The sequence below is a fragment of the Phlebotomus papatasi genome, chromosome 2, assembly GCF_024763615.1.
Source record: "Phlebotomus papatasi isolate M1 chromosome 2, Ppap_2.1, whole genome shotgun sequence".
Taxonomy (NCBI): domain Eukaryota; kingdom Metazoa; phylum Arthropoda; class Insecta; order Diptera; family Psychodidae; genus Phlebotomus; species Phlebotomus papatasi.
Window position 1 is genome coordinate 45,941,998 of NC_077223.1, and position 20,581 is coordinate 45,962,578.

At 32.0% G+C, this 20,581-nt stretch overlaps 1 protein-coding gene and 1 non-coding gene across 3 annotated transcripts in view; one reads left to right on the plus strand and one right to left on the minus strand.

The window, feature by feature from the left end:
* Positions 1-4,909: 4,909 nt before the first annotated feature.
* The window catches only part of LOC129801284 (protein cueball-like), a 42,126-nt gene continuing 26,454 nt past the window's right edge, over positions 4,910-20,581 (minus strand). Inside the window, exons 3-5 of one of the 2 annotated variants that reach the window (XM_055846177.1) lie at positions 10,655-12,000; positions 6,030-6,336; positions 4,910-5,924 (exon numbers count right to left, since the gene is read on the minus strand). In XM_055846177.1, the coding sequence (XP_055702152.1) occupies positions 5,814-5,924; positions 6,030-6,336; positions 10,655-12,000 (1,764 nt within the window). In that variant the 3' untranslated portion in view covers positions 4,910-5,813. The remainder of the gene's footprint in view (positions 5,925-6,029; positions 6,337-10,654; positions 12,001-20,581) is intronic. The other variant, XM_055846176.1, reaches the window with a different exon arrangement.
* On the plus strand, positions 17,080-17,291 carry LOC129805072 (small nucleolar RNA U3). Its single transcript, XR_008752044.1, has one exon. It is a non-coding gene; the product is annotated as a small nucleolar RNA U3 (small nucleolar RNA).

A 20,581-nucleotide genomic window follows, 5' to 3' on the forward strand; every position in this document is an offset into this window, starting at 1 on the left:
AAGATTACTTTAGCCGTTCTTGCGTAATTCGTTCTCAAAACAGCGATTTATCGAAAGGATAAAGGCATTTTTACAAGGACTCCCAGCGTTTATGGTCCTGGGTCCCGGCAATTTTTCAATCTTATATCAGTACCAACAAAATGCGCCTACTCTCGTTTGTGGCGATTCCGGGACCAGCGCCCATATAGTTTTGACCATTCTCCTTTAATAATTCACGCAATATTTCAATATTTTAACTGTATTGTTTAAACTTTAATTAAAGATTTACTATCGATCTTACGAAATCTTCCACAGTAGGGATAGGGAGGGCTTCCTGGTTTTTGAGAAGCTGCACGAACTATCAACTTTGAGATTGCCTGAACAGAAGAGAAAAAATAAAACAAATTCTAAAATAAATCAACGCATCCTACTAAATTTATTTATAAATATGTAATGCAAAATAATCAGTAAAATACAGTGAGCGAAATTCAAATAGGGACGGACTTATAAGTGTGTGGTGTGGGTGTGGGTGGTCTGTAAGTCGGATCGACCTAATATTTTTTTGTATAATATAGGCTTATCCAACAAGACTTTTTATGGTAGTGACCCACGCGCAATTGCGTTCGTGCGTGAACGCCAGCCGAATATTAAATTTTTAGGTGATTTTTGAGCGAAATTCAAATAGGGACGATCCCGATTTTTTAAATAAAAGTGAAACAAATCAGATCAATGAGATTTATTTTAATATTGTGGACTTGATCTCTTATTCTTTATGCCAGAAATAAGGTCTTTTAGCTACACTTAAGACCAATTCATGAAGAGTTTCTTGCTTAATTAGCGCCATGCGCTACTGATAGCGTTCTTGAGTTCATCTACGTTCCCCATGGTCGGATACTATTTAACTTCTGCGTTAAATTATCTTGCAATGATGCCTTACAGATTTTCAATATGATTTGGGCTAGGTAAATCATCTGACTAATACAAAATGTGCAGTTTTTTTGTCCTGAAACCATTTAATTACAAGACTTTCTTCGTGAATTCCCGCATTATTCTGCTGGAATTTGATATTACCACTAGTTTAAACTTCGGAAAATGCCACCGGTGCATCTTCAAATAATATTCAACTCTTTTCAGATATAATTTTAGTGGTTATTCAACGGTTTCGTGTATTTACATAAAATGACTAAAACGTCATATTAAAGCTCGTCTACCATTTACAGAAAAATATATCTCAATGGATAAAAATTGGAATAAACTTACTTTTTTCCGATCAAAAGAAGTTTAAACTGAATGAGTGAAATTGTTTTATTATTGATATAACATACAGAGCAAAAACTTCGGTTGTGCAACTGTGATGACTTGGGTGGCTTTTTCACTTTAGAAAAAGACATGAATCTGTCGGGTGACCAATAGAATGATATCTCAAAAGTATTGAATACCAATTGAAGATGCACTGGTACCATTTTCAGAAGTCTAAACTAGTGGTAATGCCATTTTCCAGCAGAATTATGAGGGAAATTCATGAAGAAAGTCTTTTAATGAAGTGGTTCTAGGTAAAAAACTGCAAATTTTGGTTTATTCAGTAATTTCTGCCTTCCTAAATCTCAATGAAAATCTATGAGGCATCATTGCAATATATATTAATGCAAGAGTTAAACAGTATCATACAGTAGTGACAGTGGAGGACCTGATGCTCTCAGTAATGCTAATTAGGTAAGAAATTCTTCATGAATTGGTCTTAAATAGGGCTATAAGAAATTTTATTGGCACGAAGAATAAGATATAAAGTCCACAATATTAAAATAATTCTCATTGATCTGATTTGTTTCACTTTTATTTAAAAAATCGGCATCGTCCCTATTTGAATTTCGCTCAAAAATCACCTAAAAATTTGATATTTGGCTAGTGTGCACGTACGAACGAAATTGCGCGTAGGTCACTACCATAAAAAGCCTTGTTGGATAGGCCTATATTATATAAAAGAATATTAGGTCGATCCGACTTACAGACCACCCACACCACACACTTATAAGTACGTCCCTATTTGAATTTCGCTCACTGTATTTCATCTTGGTCAGTAACAAACTAAAAACTGATCAAAAATCCATTAAAAACCAAACCGAAAAGATGGTTTAATTTAATTTAAAACTTCTTACGTTTTCCTGTCAAGAATATTAGGGGAGACCGGGGAGTTTGGGTCACATTTTGATGTTTTGACTTTGAGACACTATTCCAAAAAATCACGATAGCGTATCATAATTTTATGCGGTCTATAGGATACTTATGGGTATTGACTTTATACAAAGTACTCGATAGAACTTGAAAAACAAATGAGTTTTCTTGGAGAAGATAAAAAAAATTAACTTGACTCTTTGTCCTAAACCTCCCCGATATGGGGTAATATGGGACACATTTTTTCTCGCATAATTTGCATTATTGGAGCACGTTAATTAATTTTAAATACCAGATTAAAAATATTTCTGATAGAAATAAAAATGTTTCATCTTTTATTTCATACTTAGAAATTAATATCAATTTTATTTGTACAGTAGAGTCATTTATTGTCAATCAATTATTTAAAGTATTTTCTTCTTATTTTCCATCTACCTTTCTTTGCTTCTTTTTTATTCTAAATATTACAATCATGATCATCGAATTTGTCATGCTAGTTGATTCTCTTAACACTTTTAGTTTTGAACTCATTGATGGATTCCTGTTTGATTATACGACAACTGCATGGTACCTGTTTTTTCCTTATTTCTCTGAATTGGCTCTCGGCTGGAGAACTTGTGAAAATTGTAGAGGATATTGTTCGAGAAATTTTCGAGAAAATAGTTTTTAACGAGATTGGGCAAAGATCGAATATCCTCTGAGAAGAAATTATTAATTCCCAAGACTTTTATGGTTTAATTGTCCTTGTACTTAGAGAAATCTGCTCTATTGGTAAAGTTTACACAAGAGGAAGATTCTCAGTAGAAACTGGACATTACTCTTCATTTTGACAATAAACAATTGCACATCACCTACAATTTTGCCAAAAATCAACGTCCCATTCATCCCCTTTTAGGTGTCCCAAACATCCCAGCGGGTATTTTTGGTATTTAAAACCTTTAAGTAAAAAAAAGAGCGTATAATTTCTGAAACTTTTATAAAAATATATTCCCAGATTACACTGCTAGCTAATGAGATAAAAAGGTTTTGATTATGAGCACATATATTCTGTCAGTAGAAGAGGTTGAAAGTTTGGAGTGGTTTACTTTTTTTACATCTTACTTTTTTTTATTCATCGACTTTTGCAAGAATTTTAACATTTTACACGCATAGAAAAAAATGACAGAAATCCTTCTATCTCATTTTCAGGACAAACTAATGAAGATATCGACTTGGAATGTTCTAAGTACTCCCCCATAAGTTGATCCAAGGAATCCAAATATCACATCAATTTCATCCCCACGTCTATCCTTCCCCTCCAGAAACCACTCTTTTAGGATTTCAGTAACTTTTTCCTTGCGTTTAACACTTCAAAATTCTTGCAAAAGTCGATGAATAAAAAAAAGTAAGATGTTAAAAAAAAAAGTTTTTTCCACAAATTATACCTTTTGAGTTCCTCTAACGAACAGTGCAAGTGCGAGAATTGTGGGTCACTCCTGGTCCCAGTAGTAGATGGCCAAAAAAGACGTTGCAAAAAGTGTCTTCCTCGACATAAATGGTTCTGGATGACCATGGTTTATCCATAGCAGATTAAGTATACCAGACTCTAAAAGCTAATGAACCAAGCTTTCCAACAATAGTTCACTCATCCAATTATGTTCATCAGGAGCTTAAATATACCACTCCATACTTTAGACCTCTTCTACTGACAGAATATATGTCCTCATCTAATATATCGCTGATATAAAATACAAAGAGGAAAACTAAGACTTCAAAATATACAATTTTTATCAATTTTTAAAAAAGTGTTCATAGTTTTAGTCAAGATACATCTTAATATTTCCTACGATTGAGTAGTGGTTAAATCCCATTTATTTAAAAAAAAAATAATGAAAAAATCGCCTTGTCCCACACTACCCCTGTCCCAAACCTCCCCGGTCTCCCCTATATAACTTTTCTGTCACTCCATCATAATCTGTGATATTTTAGTTTAAATACAAAATTTTTATAATTTCACGAATTTGATTCAAGATAACTGAATGGTGTCCCCCAACTTCAGCTCTAAATCGAATTTGCGTAATTTCGAGTTAGCTCACATTAAGAATCTCACCTACATAAGCCGGTTAGGATTATCTCTCCCTTTTTCATGGTGTTTAAAATTTTTAAGTGTTGACCCAATCGGACTTGTACTGTAATATTAAAAATTATTTTAGTTGATAAAAAATTAACTAAAAAATGAAATGAAATTTCGTATTTCTTCGGAAAAAAGACCAAAATTTTGTCAGAAAAAAAAACAAATATAGGGTAAGTGTGCCTAATTCCGGCCAGCTTGCAATTTCGGCCACCTTTTTTGTTCCTCGAATTTCCATGAATTTTTAGTTTTTCCATTCTTCAGAGATTATACAATGCAAAAGAATAACAAATAATGTAGCTACGACAAACGAGATGACGTGAAAAAGATATTGGAAGAATTCCCGAAGGGCAAGGAAGTATGAAAATGAAGGTGGCCGAAATAGGGTACCAAAGCTATGTCTATATTTTTATTCATTTTAAAATGTATTAAGAATGATTTTAGAGTAAATAAAGACGGTAAACTCTTTACAAGGTTTCAAGCAACACTCCTTAAGAAGAATGAATAAAAAAATCAATTTGTATTAAGAATATTACATTTCAAACTTGAGACTTTCACGCTTGCATGCAACTATGCCGAAATTTGGCACACTTACCCTAACTGTAAAGTAAAACAAACATCCCTTCAAAATCATGTAGTAAAAGACTATTTTTTTTATAAAATTACTTTTATTTCGCATGTTTCAATTGAAAATACACTATAAATTTCTTTATACATATTCTCTAGTATATGTTGTAAGTGTAATATCACATTTCTCATGTGGATATTCCACAGTCTTTGTTTTCATTTCTTCGATAGATCAACATTTTTGGGCTATATTTTCTTGGCAACACAAAAAAAAAACAAATTAAAAATGTAATTGAAATATTAGAAAGAAAACAGAAATATATTTCACAATTTTAGCCTGTGCTAATAAAACTGAATGCTAAATCAAAGCACTAAGCCACATGTTTTAGCTGCGGAAATTGCATTTTCACAATAAATTCGCACGAATGCCTATTAAAATTAATTCTCTTGTTTGGCCCTTAAATTTATCTCTCCCTGCTCCAAAATTATCTCATTTTTTTTTCTCACATAAATATTTCCCCCCCAAAATAATTAAACATATTCTATAGAAGGAACTACAGGGTTGTGTTTATCTCATTAAAATTAAGTATAATTTACAGGTATATCTTGTCTTTTATGCGTTTCTGTTAAGTATCTTCTTTATGTTCTATGCAAAAAAAAAAAACTGGCAGACATTTGAGGCAAAAAGGCGCATTATGTACCGAATATGTGGTTCTAAAACGTTGAGACAAGTGTTAATTCCAATAAATAGCCTTTTGATACATGATAAAAAATCTCGAATCGTTTTCTTTTTGATTTATCTAATACTTATATGAAAATTTTACGTTTTTCTTCCGATTCTTTTTTTTTTAATTTAGATGCGCACATTTTTTCTTTTTTGATTAAAAAAGAAAAGAGAACTCATGTGCATTTTGGCCACATTAAACGTGACTAAATTCACACAAAAAAAATATAAATTATTCGATAATTTAAATCCATTTTCCTTCTAATACAAGTCCCCATTGGTGTCCACCATATGACGAAGAAGTTTCTTCTTGTCATCCTTGCGACTCTCCTTCTGCATCTCTTCCTGCAGAGCTTTGGGATCAAAACAAGGCTATAAAAAAATCACAAAAAAAGCAGAGAAACCCATGAAAATATAAAATTTCACTTTCTCAATTTCTCAGCAAAAAAAAAAAATTCATGAAATACGACGACTTACGGTATCACAAACATTCATGTTGCAGCAGTTTTCGATGGTGATCTCGCACTGTTGCTCAGCACCGGAAGGTCTACACGTGAGTGGTGTTAGATTCTTTCGCACCACGTACGTCTTCTTGATCTTCGGTCTCACGGGCTTCTGAAACCGCCACATGAAGAAACAAATACCATTGAGAAGAAACAGCACAGTCAACACTGCTGATACCAAGATGAACCATACGATCTTGATCTTCTTCTCATCTTCCAGCTCTAAGCTGCTCTCCCTTTCTGTACTTAGTGGCTGGGATATTGTTCCATTTTCTGAACAACTGTAAGTAAAAAAGTTATAGATAATTTATTTTGCCACTCTCTTTTATACCTAAGAAAAACTAGGTAAAATTTTCAGAAAAATGTTTTTTTTTCTGTATCATAATAGGGTGAGTGTGCCAAATTCCGGCCAGCTTGCAATTTCGGCCATATTTTTGTTCCTCGAATTTTCAAGAATTTTTATTTTTTTTGCATACTCTTGAGATTGTACAATGCAAAAAAAATAACAAAAAATGTCGCTTAGATGATCAAGATGATCTGAAAAAGACATTGAAAGAATTCTGGAAGGGCAAGGAACTATGAGAATGAAGGTGGCCGAAATAGGCCACCAATGCACATTTTTATTCATTTTGAAATATATTAAGAATGATTTTAGAGAAAATCAAGATGATAAACTGTCTGCAAGGTTCCAAGCAACACTCCTTATAAAAGAGTAACAAAAATATTCAATTTTTATTAAAAATATTACATTTCAAACTTGAGACTTTGGCGCTTGCATGCAACTATGCCGAAATTTGGCACACTTACCCTAACTGTGTTAGCCTCTTTCGGGACCGTAACTTATGCTACAAGGGCTACAAGCCAATTACAATCTTAGCTCAGGAATTATTTAAACTCCTGTGAAAATTATCTTAGATTTGGGCATCTATTAAGTTCCTAATAATCTGTAAAAATGAGATTTTTATCGATTCTAAATGATCCAAAACAATTGTTTTTCCCAGAATATTTATATCGCTTTGGGTAGGTGGTAGGTACTCAGGGTACTCAGAGTCCCAAAAGATGCGAAAGTATGAGCTTTCTGCAAAGCTGATACGTTTTGTCACTCTTTTGTTTATCAGCCTAACTTTCTTCCTTTCTCTGTAAATCACATTTTTTTTACATTTAGAAAACTATTCTAAAACACAATTTTAAATGTTAATACACTTAAAGGATTTTCATTAATATCTTCTTGGAATTTTTCATCATCAAATCCAAAGGCTTGAATTTATTTCTCAACCGATTGTGATTTTGAAATCCTTGAAGTTTCGAAAATATACGTTATAACCAGTAAAATAATCGGAAATAGACTTCCAAATTAATTTTTGTAATAAACATTTAATAGTTAGAGGAGACTGGGGCAAAAAGTCACAAAACGGATATTTTATTTTTTTACAAGCTACTCGAGCGCTTCAAAAATTTCTAATTAGCGCAGTTTTATAGGAAATTTACCGCTCTACAACTTTGTGAAAGTAATTTTCTTCTATTTTTTTAAGGAAATATATTTATCGAGCCGTTTTCTAAAAGATAATTTTATGATCATTCTCAAAAATGCTGGGGCAAATAGTATCAGGCATAAGATACTATCACATTTTGATTCGCTTTATTACGGGATTCCGTAAATTTAAGTAAAATACCTAAATTACTTTCATAGGAAATTTATTCTTCTACACCCTTGTAAAACACCGTTTTCTCTATCTGAGTGAGAAAAGCGCATTTTAAGCTATTTTACAAAAATCACACAAAAGACTGCAAATCGTTTGACCAATGCAAACAACATGCGGCGACACATAGCATTGACGTTTCTTTTCACCGTGGGACATAAGAAATTGTTTCAGTTTTTGTTACTTTTTACCCCAAGTGGTCGTTTTTAATAAAAGGATTTCTGGAGAAAAGAATCTTTGTAAAATTCTAAAATAGATAGCGGATTCGTATTCAAAGAATATCCAGATAATTTGGGAAATATTCACTAGTGCATCAAATTTAATATAAGTAGCTAATAATTGATATCTTCTGCACGGAAAATATTTCAAAAATAGGGCTAAAAATTTCGATATTTTTTATTTTCTAAAATCCTTGTTCAAATTCTAACAAACTGACAACATTGAAGAAGACTTATGGCGGCTATCTATGAAAAAAATTTTAAGCCGCTATCTTATTTATCTTGAAAGATATTGAATTTTATAATTTTCGATTTGTGACTTTTTGCCCCAGTCTCCCCTATTCATTTTTTGCCGTAAAATCAATTTTAAGAACCACAAAATTAAGAATTTTCATGTATTGCGATGGCTCAGCGCGATTTTGTAATTATTCGTAAACATTTTGCGACAAAAATTGCAACGGGACCATGCCGCAACCATTATCATCATCATCATCTTCAATCGCTCATCTCTATTGGGGTCGCGGGCATTTCATAATTCGTGAGCATTTTTGCACGAGCATTTGATTTTTTTCAGAGAATTTCATGAAATCAAAATTCAGATCTCCTTCTTTCTCAAACGTTTTGCATATATCTGTCCTACTCTTTCGCACTTCTCTTTTTCTCTGGAACATCATTGTAATTTAAAATTTGTTCAATCAAATTTTGAATACGAAAAAGTGGTATAATTTAAAGCTTTTGAGGAAGAATGGACTATGAATTTTGATTTTACGAAATTTCCCTGACTTAAAGGCATGCCAGAGGTATTGGAGTAAAATTGTAATTTCGGTCAGTAAAATATAATTTAGAATTTAGGTTATAATGGCTCCGACGCAAATTTCATGGAGGTGAAATTCGAAACCCTTTCTTTCTCACATATTTTAGCATATGACTATCTAATTCTTTCGCATACCAAATTCGTTTGAGCTAAATTGAATTTCGAGTGATGTTTAAGAGAAGAAGAAGAGTGCGAGAGAATGAGATAAATACACCCAAAACATGTGAGAAAGAAAGGGATCCGAATTTCGACTTCATGAAATTTTCCCAATCTAAAAGGTGTGCCGGAGCCATAAAAAATAGTTAATAAAATTGAATTTTTAGATCTTTTTTTTCTTTAATTTTCATTTACCTTTTCTGTTGTAAACCTTTTTTATTTTTTCTTTCTTTCTTTTTTGTTGCTATTTTTTTTACTTGTTTTTCTTTTTCTTTTTATCACAATTGTAAGAGGGATGTACCCTATTTTTGTGATTGAATAAATATTTATATTACAATTACTAATTTGGTTTGCAAAATTCTCTATGTCTAAAAAAAATTATGTCAGAGGTACAAAAAATGGGTCATTTCATTTCTTATTTCAATTTATTAGAAAAAAAAACACAACAAATAGGTTGCAACGGTAACACTCACAAAATGAATTTTGTCTAGCAAACCTAATTTTTATAGTTTCGCCACACCTTTCAGATTGCGAAAAAAATCATAAAATCAAAATTAAATTCCCTTCTCAAATGTTTTGCACTTTGTCTAATCCACTCTTTCGAACCCAAAAATTAAATTGAACTAAATTGAAATTACGTGGTGATGCTATAAAGAGAGAAGAATACGAAAGAATGGGATAGATATATATTCAAAGCACTTGTTATACAATGGAATTTAAATTTTGATTTCATGATATTTTGCTGATCTAAATGTTACACCAGACCGACCAGACCTATTACAAAAATGAACTCAATTTTTACAATTATAATTTAAGATAATTGAAGGAATCAAAAGTTCAAATTGATCTTAATCAAAATTGGATTTTTGCTAATCAAATTTAATATTTTTACTAACCAAATGTGCTTTCTTCTTTACTGACGAAATTAGATGTTTTACTCCTTAAATACAATTTCAACTGGTTATAATAAATTACTAATGAATTTAGTGAACAATATTTGTATTTTTCAGATCAAACTTAGTTTATCTAAACTCTAAACATATTTGACTCTTTATTATTATATATTTAGGTTTTCATCTGGTCATTTCTACCTACTATAAAATGAAATTGTTTAAATTTTTCAACTAGTTTGCAAAACCATTTTAAATCAGTTGAAAAACGTTTCTGATTTGTTCACAATTCGTTTGGCCCTCATGCACTAAGCTCTCTAAATTATTCTTTAAAAATCGTCTTAATCGTTTTTGACACAAATCTTTCCGGACCGTACGATATCCAGCAAGCTAATTTCATTTTGTGGGTCAATAAGACTGGAAAACACTAATTTCTCTAATATTCTTTTTTCAATGTAGTAAATTTTTATTTTTATTTAAGTTCTTAAACATATAAAAGTACAACATTTAAACTATATTTTCCGTAATTTTCATTAAAAAAAATCTTAAAAATAAGCCGTTGGAACCTGATTTTCGGAGATTTTCAAAATTTTAATATTGTCCTAATTAGTTTGAAATTTTTTTCATTTTTGGTTAATTGGAGTCCCAAAAGAGATGTAAGAGATGTAAGAATCATTTCTTTTTTGTTAAATTCAGACTTTTTTCATGACTTAACTAAGACGTAAGGTTAACCGAAGAAATATAATTTTCCAAAACTTCAAGTTTTGCAAAATTCCGTTTAAAGTTTTTTATGTAACAAAAAAAATCATAATAGAACTTACTCTCCACAGACTTGTGGCATATTCCAGGGTAAATCGGGGTAAACGTATCCACTCTCACAGAAGTTCTTACAGATTTCCTCTCCAGATTTCATTATCTCACAATGTCGTCCACTATAGAGGCTTGAACAGTGACACACGGGCTCTGCCCTCTCGAGTGCACATCTGCCTCCATTGAGACAGAATCCAGTACATACATCCTGCTGGCATCTCTCACCATGGTAGCCCGGATCGCACTTGCACTCCGCATATCCCGTGTTGGAAATGAAACACTTCCCATGAACGCAGTAATTGTAGCATAGAGGTACCTCACAATTCTCCCCCGTAAATCCATTCTGACACATACATCTTCCGGAAACTGCATTGGGGACGCCCTTGTTCAGACAAATAGTGTCTTTGAGTGATCGGACAGCTTGAAGCTTACTGAAATCTGTGGAACTGGTATTTTTGGAATCCTTTTCACTGGCTGAAACAGCAAGTCTTTGACGGATTTCTTTAACCACATTCTTGCACACTGGATTGTTCATATGATTCTGTAGGAAGTCCGTCTTTATAACAATCCCACGAGGAGTTGACGTGAAATTCGAGAGTACCTTCATGGCTTTGTTTCCACTTGAAGCCGTTTTGGACACCTTCCATACGGATTCCTGGTAGAATTCTGTCCAATAGATGTAATCCCTGTCAACGACTAAATTCATTGGACTATTGTAGAGACTCGTAACAATAGCCTCTCGGTGACTTCCTAGAAGCGAAGCACTTTCCACGGTGAAGTGATTTCCAGCCTTGTTATCCAACCAGAAAATCTTATCTGTAAAGTAATCTACGACAATTCCCATCGGCATATGCACATCTGTTATCAACACTTCTCTCTTCTGACCAGACAGTGAAGCCCTTTCAATTGAACCATTCATATAGTTCGAGTTAGTCCAGTAAAGTTTTCGCCGGCAAATATCCACAGAAATTCCTCTTGGAACCTCTTCGGTGAACTGCAAAAAGATTTTGGGAGAACCCATTTTTCCATCCTCTCCCAATTTAGCCTCATAGATTCGGTGGTTCTTGGCGTCTGTCCAGTACAATGTTCTGTCCAACGGATCATAAGCTATGCCCTGAACATGCTCATTCTCTACATTTTGTATTATTTTTCGTACAATATGATTGTCATCACTATTTGCCAGCTTCAACAGAAAGATGCTGCCTTTTTCTTGCTCCTGGTCATTGAAGAAGATATTATCCTCTGTCTCGTCGTAAACGATCGCCGAAAGGCCATCGAATTGCTGTGCAGCCGTTGTTAATTCTACCCAATTCCTATCGTAGAAAATTATTTTGTTTTTTGTCGTTACGGCAAATTCTGCAAGAATTAGAAAATAAATTAAATTAGTAGAAAAGGAATGATATTATATAAAGCATCCGAGTTTAATAGTTTTTCGTATTATGTGTCTTTTACAATTAAGCTTAATTTGTGGTTTTATGATAAAAATAGTCCTGATAACAAGTTCGACTTTCCGCAAGGATGTTTTCCATTTCATCGATTTCATGTTTATCACTTCATAATCTAATAAGTGTATACCAAATCGGTATAGACTTATCAATAAGGTTTCAAATACCTTTCTAGTAAACTCAAACATGTTTCATATGTTTCCTGGAGTCTTCTTAATTTTTGACCTTGAGGAACCGTTATTAGGAATGATCCAAGGTTATTATGAAGAAAGTAATTGCCTCGAAATCATTTATAAGTATTACAGTGCGTCTGTTTGAAAAAAGCGAAGGGGATAAAATAAAAAGGAAAGTAATTTTACTAGTTCTTCAGAGTGGATTTATATAGAGGGCTCCTCGAGGACTCTAAATACTATCTCTGACAGTTTGGTCTCTAGATACCATTACGCATTTGCTAAAGCCTACAGAAATATGTTCCCATGAGTAGTGCTACATATTTATTGGTGCACTTCGTGACAAATCACAGGAAAATATTTGTATTGTTTTCTTCAGTTAGCATAATTTAATAAGTAAAATGCACGACACGTTATCTAATAATAATAATAAAAGTAATTAAATAATTATGAGTTTGAAGCTAATTGTAACTATATACAGATACATAAGCATCAAAGCATTGACCTTATAAACCTTTTAAGTACGTAGTTAAATTATAAATTCTCCTCGTACACTACTCTCCATATACAATTGATTTTCTCGATAATGCAAAAAAAACAAAGACGAAGTTCGCAGAGTGCTCGAATTCTTTTGAGTTCAAACACTTTGCTGAATTTCCGATTCCAGTGGAGATTTACTTCTTACGTGTGAATTACCTGAATCGATTCTGAACGGTAAAACAACAATAACTAATTTTTAAGTTTAATTAATTACCATGGGTTTTCCATTAAAAAAGAGTTTGAGCACGTGTCGTTGTGTTTTAGGTGTAACATTAGCGTATATTACCGATTTGAACAGGTTCATAAATTATCTAAAGATTATCTTAAAACCCTAAAAAGTACTATACAATTAATACAATAAATTGATCAAAGAAGGTAAAAATTTACTTTCTAAAAGTGGTACAGACAATTGAGAAGCAAAAATTAATTTTGGTCAACACTCTATTTTTTTTTTAATTTTTGTAAACCTATCGTGGAAGTTTTGGCAAAGAGGAAGATCAAAGGGTTCATATTTCGACAAGTATCTTATTAAATATCAATAAATTTATGCATATTTAGATCCATTATTTTTGTAAACATTTAGATTTAGATAGACTGACCAAATTTCAATATTTTACTGACCAAATTAAAATTTGTTATGGCTCATTCTTTCCTTTTAGATTAGTATAATTTTATGAAATCAAAATTCACGACCTATTCTTTTTCAAAAGTTTTCGAAATACATATCTCCACTGTTTCTCACTTCTCTACTTCGTCTTTTGTATATCAATACAAAAAGTGCAATTTAATTAGAATGCAAAAGAATAGGATAGACACTTTCAAAACGTTTGAGAAAAAAGAGGATGTAAATTTTGATTTCATGAAATTTTCTTGATCTAAAAGGTATGCCGGAGCCGTTACTGGCAAATTTCATTTTTTTTACTGGATCAAATTAACTAATTTTTATTTGTTTTTGACCAAGGGCCTATCGACATTTCATTTTTCCATACGTTTTTTGTATAGACAGAGGCATTGAAGACTTTGGCAAGTTTTTTTTAAAGAGAATTGACTTATCAGTCTGATATATTTCGAAATCGTGCATAAAAAGCTATCTAAAAATACATATTTCATATAATGTTCGCCGAAATAATACTAGAACTACGAGCAAATTTGTTTAAGTCGCGGTGCAATGTCTGCAAAATTTTTACAAGGAAAACTGAAAAATAGCTTCACTTTTTATTAGGCTTGATGGGCCCCTGTTTTTGACGTTATAAATTTTCAAATCCTTGAAATGTATTCAAACTTGATACATTTTGTTTTTTAGATTATCAGAAAAATACGTTCAGGCGGATCATTGGACACTGACTTATTGTCTTACTGAAAAACCAACAGACAAAAAAATCAAGAGCATTTTTTAAAGAATGTAGACTTGTGCAAGGGGTCACAGAAAACTGGAGTTGATATCTTTAACCGTTTGGTTTTTAGGTCAACAAAAAAAATCGACAAACACCGTACCGTCGTCTCAAAACAAAAAATCACAATAAAATAAAGATATAGAAGATATTTCTCAAATCTACAAAAGATTGTAATTTTTTTATATTTTTTTTTGTTTATATTCTAACATCAGTTCCTGCAACTTCATGCATACTTCCTTGCATATTTTAGTCATAAATCAATGCGATCTTCCTTACCACATGACATTCAAAACTTTCATCTACTCCAAGAAACTGTTTTCTTTGCAATTTATTTTTACTTGTTTTCTTATTTACTTGTTGATTGTATCCACCTATAGAGGTATTGTGATGTAACGTAACCATGTGCATGGAAACAGAATTGTGGCATGTTCTGGAATGGAACTCGCCAAGACAAAAAAAAACTTAATAAACACAATATTTTAGAAGTCATTTGACGCAAAAACAGCTCGAAAAACACAACAAACCGGAACCCATTGGAAATTTACATTAATATTGTCTGTTGATCGCATATTAATCAGACCACGAATATTTCATAAAACGATTCTTATTTAATTAACCTGTACCAATAATGTGTCAGAGAGTCAAGCAGATCTCTTTTCACGTCAAGGTGACCGATCATAGATTGAGACAAAGGTGTTTAGAAGATTAATATCTTCTCAAATTGATCGCAATTTCCCTTTCATTCGGTACGGAAATTTAACTGATTGCGGAAAGAATCTCGAGGAAGTGTCTGGTCTATTGGCTCGCTCGATTCACACGATTTTCTTTTTTTTTGCCACATTTTAGTGCCGGAGTTGTCGCAAGGTTGTGAAAGGAATTCAAAGAAAGTGTCGGAAATATCCCAAGGATCTTACAATTTAAACATTAGCTTTCGATTTAAGACGATTTATAGACTTTAATTGAATTCTATGCATTAATTTTATATGGTTTGATTGCTATCTGAGTAAATAAAGCTCAGTTCTTTTTCATTCTTTCTTTGTTAAGTTCTTGTTCAATTGCATTATTTAGTACAAATCCTAATTAATTTGGTTAGTCGTACAAATCTCATATGCTATACCTTTTTTTTTTAGAAAATATACTTTTAAGGCTGGGAACATAAAATTGCCAGGGTTATCCAAATCTTCAATGCGAAAACATTGCAACATTGTTGCGATAATTTGTTGTCTTTTTCATTTTTTTCTTAAGATTTATGAAGAGTGTTAAAATTATTTTGGGTAGATCCATCACGTGGTGATAGAGAAATCGTCTTTGAGCTAATTATCTGTTGTTTCACAAAAAAATGTTTGATTTGAATACAATCTGTGCATATCGTAATTTTCGAGTGAGTGTGTGATTTTTTTATTTTTCCAAAAAGATGCTCAATTAAGAATTAGAAATATCAAGTCTATGTTAAGAATCCTTATAAAAATTACTTAACAGCCGACAAAGGTGATCATAGTTCATTGGGACTCTATAAAACTTTGTAAAAATGAAATTATTTAGCAAATAAGTGTCGCAAACTTTAATGCCCAACGCACAATAACTTTTGTTTGTAAATATGTTTTCAAAATTTCCTATGAGAGAAAACGAGATAACTAGATCTCTATTTCATTCACTCTCATTGAAATGTCGAAAACATGTTTACAAAATAAAAGTTATTGTGCGTTGGGCATAAAAATAATAATAATAATAATAATAATAATAAGTTTATTGGTTCATGCCCAGGATACAGAGAGTAACATGTAGGACTATACATTAACACATATTACAATTATATAGATAGTATAGATGTATCATTTTTCTATCATATTTTTTTGGTCTTTGTTAATTATAGGGGAAACTGGGGCACCACAAAACACTAATTTTTATTGGAAAAAAACAAACGATCAGTAAAAAATTCTAAATGGGCAGTAAAATATTAAAAATGATCAGTAAAATATCTAATTATGGTCAGTAAAAACTTAAATCTTTACAAAAATGGGCCTAATTTACATATTTAACATTTAAAATTGTTCCATATAGAGTGAAAAGCCCTTTATTTTTCCTTTGCCAAAATTTGGACGATAATATCACTGTTTCAAAATTTTTTGTTACTGATCAATTTTAACTTTTTACTGCTCATTTATTCAATGCCATTTTTATTTCTAAACTACTTGGACTATCTCGACCATTTCTTCAATGGACAAGCATCCCTATAGTGTCTATAAATTCCTATAGGACTTGTCCTCAGAAGTCGAATATCTGATTAAAAAATCGCAGTGTTTGGTGCTACCTCGTATTTGGTGGTGCCCCAGTTTTCCCTATAGCAAAATAGAATTAATATCGCACTTCTACTATTTCAGTTGCACTTTTATAAGCGCTAAAAACGTTTACCATAAAAAATAATATTCCAATATACAATAATCATTTAATTTAATAAGAATATATATAAGTCCGGGATTGGAAAAAAAAGAAAAGTCTCTTGAAAAGTCTCTAATAGAGAACTACAAAATTAATAGATATTATTTAAAAAATGTTAAGTAAAGGTAATAAATATTGAAAAACAAATAACTGAAGTACTCTGGCAGTGTTAATTTACCGCGTAAGTTGATTATAATAAGAGAAAATTTATTTTTTGTCTTCTCTTTTACTAAGAAAGGGAGCTCTAACCCTCGTTACCGAGTTATTCCACGAGAATGTAATTTTCTAAATAAAATTTCTCATAGGAATTGATTGCATATAAAGTAACACTTTTAATCTGAGTAGGCAAATTCACAAGAGAATTCTCGATTTGCATCTTTAGCGTATACTTCGAGAGAGCAACACATAAGCTCTGGCATGGAGTGTGAGGTGTAAATGTGGCTAATGTAAGACTATACTTCACAGGATCATTTCTGTAGTATGTCTTCACCAAATAAGTTTCCAACATGGAGACATTAAGCAACCACGATGATGAGGTGTAGCACCTTGTCCGGAGCGTGAAAAGGGTCTGGGAGATGTACTTCGGTACAACTCTCAGACCATTGAGGATCGTCAACCCTGATATTCCCTGGGTGATGGACAAGGTGCAAGCTGAGTGGTTATTTTTAAACTTTTTAACAACTTCTAATGTAGAGGGAAGTGGGGCACCTTTGAAAGTGAGGCACCTTTGAAATTGGGATTTTTCACCTATAGGGTCGGAGGAGCGTGTGTTCGACAGGGAACCCCTATTGACACTTTTGTCAAAATGTTGAAAATTATTTAATGTATCTAGTAAATTATAAGTAATATTCCGTTTTTCCTGTAATATACTTTTTACTATAAACAGAAATGATCAAATTTCGTATCCCAAAATGGTACAGAGTAGGGTGTCAATAGGTGCTGACACGAGTTCTTAAAGTGTCAATAGACGTTCTTTTCACCCTAAATGGAACTGTTCCATATCATAATCTAATTTAGTCTCTCAATCTGTTTGTGCAGTTAAATTATAGAGTAAGTGTGCCAAATTTCGGCATAGTTGCATGCAAGAGCCAAAGTTTCATGTTTAAAATGTAATATTTTTAATACAAATTGAATTTTTTTGTTACTTTTTTTGTATAAGGAGCGTTGCTTGGAACCTTGTTGTAGACAGTTTATCGTCTTTATTTTCTCCAAAAACATTCTTAATACATTTTAAAATGAATAAAAATGTAGATATAGTATTGGTGGCCTATTCCCGCCACCTTCATTCTCATAGTTCCTCGCCTTCCAGAATTCTTCCAATGCCTTTTTCAGATCATCTTGCTCTTCGAAGCGATATTTTTTTTGTTATTTTTTGCATTGTATAATCTCTAGAGCAGAGGTGTGCAAGAACTGTTGAAACCGAATAAACGTCAAAATAAGTTTGCTCAGGTAGCGTTTTGACCATTGACGAACAAGTTTTATTTGACGTTTTTTCGGTTTCAAACGGTTCTTGCACACCTCTGCTCTAGAGTATGCAAAAACTAAAAAATAATGGAAATTTAACGAATAAAAATGTGGCCGGAATTTGGTTCACTTACCCTATCACGATAAGGCTCAATTTCATTTAAAAATAGATGAAAAATCCCAATTTCAAAGGTACCCCACTTCCCCCTAATTTCAAATGTGCGGTGGTTGCAAACGGGCACTAATCTTTCTTCATAATATAATTGCTGCTGGATTAAAATTCCCTTACAAATACATTGGCTTCAAGATTTTATTCTGAAAAAATTTTCAGATTGAAGAGTTCAATAAGATTGAGAAGGTTTGAGAACGAGTTTACTTTTAAGCTTAGTGCCCTGACCTGGACAATCCTTGTTAATCAATATACCACCCACTTCTAACAGCCTAATTGCAATTGATCACGTACTACAGAGCGATGCGGTATTTCTGGCCCAAGGCGCCAGACTCCACAGAGCCTAGTATAGCAATAAATACAAATAATCTCTATGGAAAATAAACATTCTGCAGAGATATTTTGCTAATAAAAAATACGATTATTTAATAAAAGAGAGAAGAAGAATTAGGAAAAATTTGTGTTATGATGCAATTGTAAAGTGGTTGCAAGGTCGTCATATTGGTGTATTCAAGTGATAACACAAATAATTCAATTAATCACAATCTCGTGTATTTGGTTTAATTTGGGAGAGAAGGTAGAAGAGGTGGGAGATGCTTTTTTTATTTAATCAATGGTATTATTTCTTCATATCCTTTAATAAAATACATGTAATAAAAAAGTCGTCATTTAACAAATGGAAATACCAATTTTATGCTCTGAGATTGGATCTCCAGGAAAAAAAAACTTGAATTTAGTTTCTGACTTATTTGAAGTGCAATCGAGGAAAAACCATTGATGGAATTTCACAGGTGAGGGAATTTGTTGAGGCGCCAAAAACCACCAAATTTCACAACGATGATTAATGCAAGATTTTTTTTTTTTGAGAAGCGTAATCATTATTTGCGATTTTTTATCTCTCACCTGTAGAGGCACCCAGAATTATACGAAATCTATCAGGTGCTATAGCACTTTTTTGCGGGACGTACATATAGTGGACATCGTAAAAGTGTGCACGAAACTTTCACGATACAGATTAAAATCAAACCAAACATGAAGGCAAATTCTAGTGGAGCCAATGTTTTGTCATAATTTTTAAAGTGATTTTCAGTTTTTACTCCCTCTCCTGACTTCTTTTCACCACTATACAAACAATTATTAAGTGCGGTTGAAATTGTTGGCCTACGTGACTTCAATTTCTTCACCTTTTTCGCAAGCGTAAGCGGAAGGCAGATTCTGCTGAAATTGCCGTATGAGAATCTCATATTTCTTGATAATGTGGAGCTATATAGAAATGGATTGTCTTTCACACAAGCGTGATAATTAATTTTTGCCACTGCAACGATAAAAATTTGAAAAGATTGTTTTCTGTGTCATACTGCATTATTTAACTGATTCATTGATTCTACACATTTAAATTGTTTATAAATAAAATCTTTGAAGATCATTTAACTTTCTCGAGGAGACTAATTTGGGAGCAATGTGTCTTTAAGAATATTTCACTGTTCCATTGCGTAATTGTATCACTCTCTCAGTTCTTGTCACGCGATTTTTTGATAAAATAACATCACGAAAAGTGCTTTTTGGTGACAAATTTAGTGACGAACATTATCATACAAAAATGAGAAAGCAAACCATTAAACAAAAATTTTATCTGAAACACGCATTATTTCTCATATGATAATTATTATAATAATGTAATAAATTACTCTTGAAACGAAGTAATTTATATGTTTCAGAGATAAATATTTAAGAGCATTTGCATGGAGATATTATTATTCCATGTTTATCTTATGTGAAATTAAGCAAAATTATTGAAATATTGAAAAACAATAATTTAAAATAAAATATACTTCAGAATTTTATCAAGTTATTGGGAAAGTCCTAAAATTATAAATAAACTTCCTTGTAGAGTTATACGTAAAACTGGGGAAATTCCCTCAGATTGATTTGTCAGATACCAGATAACCTTTCACATTTTCGAATACTTCAGAAAAATTATTAAAGTATGGTAATAAAAAATTCGATTATTTCTGCGGAAGTGAATTGTAGAAATCAATCAAGAACAAGTTGAAAGTCAAAACAGTAAAAATATATTTAGTGCAACTCAATGACTGAATAACGAGAAAACACTTCTTTAAATTAAAGTGATTAATTTAAAATCCCTTTAGTTTCTGTTAATTTAGCTTAGTTTAGAATTTAATAATATTTTTACCTTATTATAAAATATTTATTAATTATTCATTTGCTTAGAATTTAATCGTTTTAAAATATTTGAACAGTGAATTCTAAAATTTTAAGTGAATGAAGACGGTTTGGGGAAACTTCGTATTTTTAC